Below are 3895 nucleotides of genomic sequence, written 5' to 3'. Positions count from 1 at the left end.
TCACCTATATAAGGGCACCGGTATGAAACACATAGTACCACAGCTCCTGCAATAGCCTTGAGAACTGAAAATTTTCTTTATCTCAATGGATTTACAAGTTGCGGATCTGCCGTTTATCTCAATGGATTTACAGCTGCCGTCTGCCATTGCAGATCTGCGAATGATCGGCTACCTTGTGGTGACCATCATATCGGCTTATCTGATCTGCAGGCGACTTCGTCCTTCTGTGAAATTGCCGCCCGGTCCCCGTGCTTGGCCCATAATCGGGAACCTGAATCTCATGGGGAAATTACCCCACAGGTCGCTGGATCGACTCTCCAAAACATATGGCCCCCTCATGTATATGAGACTCGGATCCATGCCATGCGTGGTCGGCTCATCCGCTGAGATGGCCCGAGAGTTTCTCAAGACCCACGATCTCACATTCTCGTCCCGACCCCGTGTGGCGGCCGGGAAATACACTGTCTACAACTACTCCGACATCACCTGGTCTCCCTACGGAGAGCACTGGCGCCTCGCCAGGAAAATCTGCCTCATGGAGCTCTTCAGTGCCAAACGCCTCGAATCTTTCGAGTACATCAGAGTAGAAGAGGTCGCCCGGATGCTAAGTTCCGTGTTCGAAACCAGCCGGCAGGGCCTCCCTGTAGAAATCAGGGAAGAGACGACTAATGTGAGCAATAACATAATTTCTCGGATGGTTTTGGGACGAAGGTATTTGGACGAGAAGGCCGGGAACAAGATAAAGCCGGCGGAGTTCAGGGAGATGTGGGAGGAGCTGTTTGTGCTGAACGGGGTTTTTAATATTGGAGACTTTATACCGTGGCTTGCCTGGCTGGATCTCCAGGGTTACGTCAGGCGTATGAAGAAGCTGAGCAAGCGGTTGGATGTTTTCCTGGAGGAAGTGTTGGAAGAGCACGACAAGCGGAGGAAGAGCGTGGAGAATTATGTTGCCAAAGACATGGTGGACGTTCTACTCCAGCAGGCCGACGATCCGCAGCTGAAGCTGAGTCGAGTCAGAGTCAAAGCATTCACTCAGGTAAGCATTTACAAACTATCATCCCTTTTCTTGGCGTGCGTTTTTATTATTCTCTGACCTGGTTGAGCAACTGTATAATGTTTGCAGGACATCATAGCGGGCGGCACCGAAAGCTCCGCGACGCTGGTGGAGTGGGGACTGGCGGAGCTCTTGAAAAAGCCGGAGACGTTGGAAAGAGCCGCGGAAGAGCTGGACAGAATGGTGGGCAGAGAACGGTGGGTGGAAGAGAAGGACATTGGTGGGCTAGAGTATCTACAGTGGGTAGTGAAGGAGACGATGAGGCTTCATCCTGTGGCTCCCATGCTCGTCCCTCGTCTCTCCACTCAAGCCTGCAGAATCGCAGGGTACGACATTCCTGCGAACACGAGGTTGTTCGTCAACGTTTGGACTATCGGCCGGGACGGCAAGTTATGGGAGAACCCTGATGAGTTCATGCCAGAGAGATTCAAAGGGAGCACAGTGGACGTGAAGGGCAGAGATTACGAGCTCCTGCCATTTGGGTCGGGGAGGAGGATGTGCCCGGGATATAGTCTTGGAATCAAAGTAGTTCATTTGGGTTTGGCCAATCTCATCCACGGATTCGACTGGTGCCAGCCTGATGGACAGAACCCTGAGGACTTGGACATGGGCGAGACCTTTGGGTTGTCTACTCCTAAAACAATCCCTCTCGTTGCCATGGCCCGACCTCGCCTGCCTTCTCATCTCTATAACTTCAATTCTTCTCACACTTAAAGAGTGTTCTCTGTGTATCTTCAAATAAAATGGGCCTCTCTTTATGGAGAAATAGATCTGCATGTTGTACCAGTTGCTATAACAGTTAATCTACTATCAGTTCCCATTATAGCAGTGTACCATGGCCGAATGTACCCAATCCAATGTTATCCCAAGTTTGATAATGTAATAACCAGGTTCAGTGATAATGTACCCAATCCAATCCGAACCTATCGAAATCTTCAGTTTACTTTTTCTGATTATTTTTCTTGCACTGGCCCAAGTGTGTGGGGTACGATGATGTAATGAGTGCCGTATAGTGGTGATGGTGGTAGAAAAGTAGAAAGATTCCAAATATCGTCATTTGATGTGATGAATGAATAGTTAAGGATGTGTGGTAATAAATGCTGTGGAAAGAGTTAAAAAAATCAAAAGTATGATAATGTAATCGATGAATATGATGATATGATCAATATTGTTCAGGTGTAGGTGTTGATTGTAATGAGGAAGAAATAAAATTCATGAATTTACTTTTTTTTCTAGAATTTTTTAATTATTTGGGATTGGATCATAAAAACTTGGGAGATTAAATTTTCCCATTTAATTATTGGACTACACTCTCATGATCTTTTTCGATGGCCGACTTCGAAGAGGATGGTGGTATGGGATAGTGATGGTCGCCTTGCATACAAAGCGAAGTCCCTTTATGGTACTGTTAAGGCATTCAATACTTTATAGTATAGTTTCTATTGCTCGCTGTAGTTTTGGACGCGAAATGCAATTTCCGAGCTCTTTAAGCGAAGGGGCAGTTTGTCCCACAATGGTTGCCGGCCTGGCTTTACCTGTTTTGTGTTTACACATACATGACAGAATGCTTATATATATTACTGACTCAAATAACTTTGAAGTATCGAAGTACTTTTTTCATGTAATAAAAAAAATAATAATATTAATTTTTATATGCGAGGAAAAATTATCATAATTTAAATTTATTATAATTTAGTTGTTAAATTAACATTGGTGACAATGATCAATGTAAGTTGACTTGTTATATTTTTTAAAGAAAATTATTTTATTTGGAATTATTTGTTGGTGGTTCTTAAAAAAACAAAGTTTCACTTTTAGGAAATACATTTAGGCTTTTAACCTATTTCCTTACCTCTTAAGTTTTTAACATAAAAACTAGCTCTTAAACAAACATAAACATTATTAAAAAATAATCTAAATTATGAATATATAATAAATTTTAAATAATATAATATAATAAATTAAACTATTCAATGTTTTCAATTTTTTTAATCAAACTCATAGTTTTTTTTTGAATTAAGTTTTTAAAATTAATATTTTAATTATTATTTTCGATATTTTTTATCAAATTTAATATATATATCTATATATATATATATATATATATATATATATATATATATAAATATAAATATTCAAAATAATTTTAATTAAATATAAACAAACTTCTATAATTAAATATTTAATAATAATTTATTTATTTATTTATTATTTTTAATTTTAATGATTTTAATGAATGAGTGCTCCCCATGGGAAGCACTCACCACTCCAACAGTTGATTTTATTGGCATGGGGGATGCACGTGAGGAGTGCAAAAGTAATATTTTCCCTATCAGAAAAATTAAGGATTGAAAAATATCCTTTTAGTAGATTTAACCATCTTTTGAGAGAACTTGTGTATATCCAGCCTTCAAATATTGGAATGTCAAAGTTAATTTGTACCTTAAAGGGGTCGGCGCCTTTGAAGTGACTAATGGATGAAGATTCTTTTCCCACTACTATTTGTCAAAGGATCTGGGAAAAATTATCTATCATCTCATTCCTTTGCCACTCGAGGGATTTTTTGAGTAACAATTTGAAAGGGACTCTTTCTCCTTCGTCTTTCTTTTATTTCTCCATGGGGGGCCATTTGGGTTAGTGATGTCGGTCTTGCAAGGGCTCAACGAGTTCAAGTCCCAACACCTTATATCTCAGCCTCATTGGGGACATGCACAAAAAATAGAGAAAGAGCACGTTTTGATAGCACTGATCCAAATTTATAAAAGAATGAAATGAAATACAAATTTAAATAAAACATGAAAATACATCGAAACAAAACTTCAATTGATAAATAACAAAATG

At 39.8% G+C, this 3895-nt stretch overlaps 1 protein-coding gene across 1 annotated transcript; it reads left to right on the top strand.

The window, feature by feature from the left end:
- LOC149253738 (trimethyltridecatetraene synthase-like) lies at nt 1-2138 on the top strand. The gene is made up of 2 exons (XM_089460009.1): nt 1-1036; nt 1124-2138. Exons 1-2 carry the CDS (start codon nt 86-88, stop codon nt 1766-1768), a joined length of 1596 nt encoding a protein of 531 aa, XP_089316135.1. The 5' UTR covers nt 1-85; the 3' UTR covers nt 1769-2138.
- The last annotated feature ends 1757 nt before the right edge of the window (nt 2139-3895 follow it).

The sequence above is a fragment of the Pinus tabuliformis genome, chromosome 7, assembly GCF_031772625.1.
Source record: "Pinus tabuliformis cultivar Carrire ecotype Pingquan chromosome 7, CPIR1, whole genome shotgun sequence".
Classification (NCBI taxonomy): Eukaryota; Viridiplantae; Streptophyta; class Pinopsida; order Pinales; family Pinaceae; genus Pinus; species Pinus tabuliformis.
The sequence above is the reverse complement of the archived record's forward strand: the minus strand, read 5'-3'. Positions and strand labels throughout refer to the sequence as shown.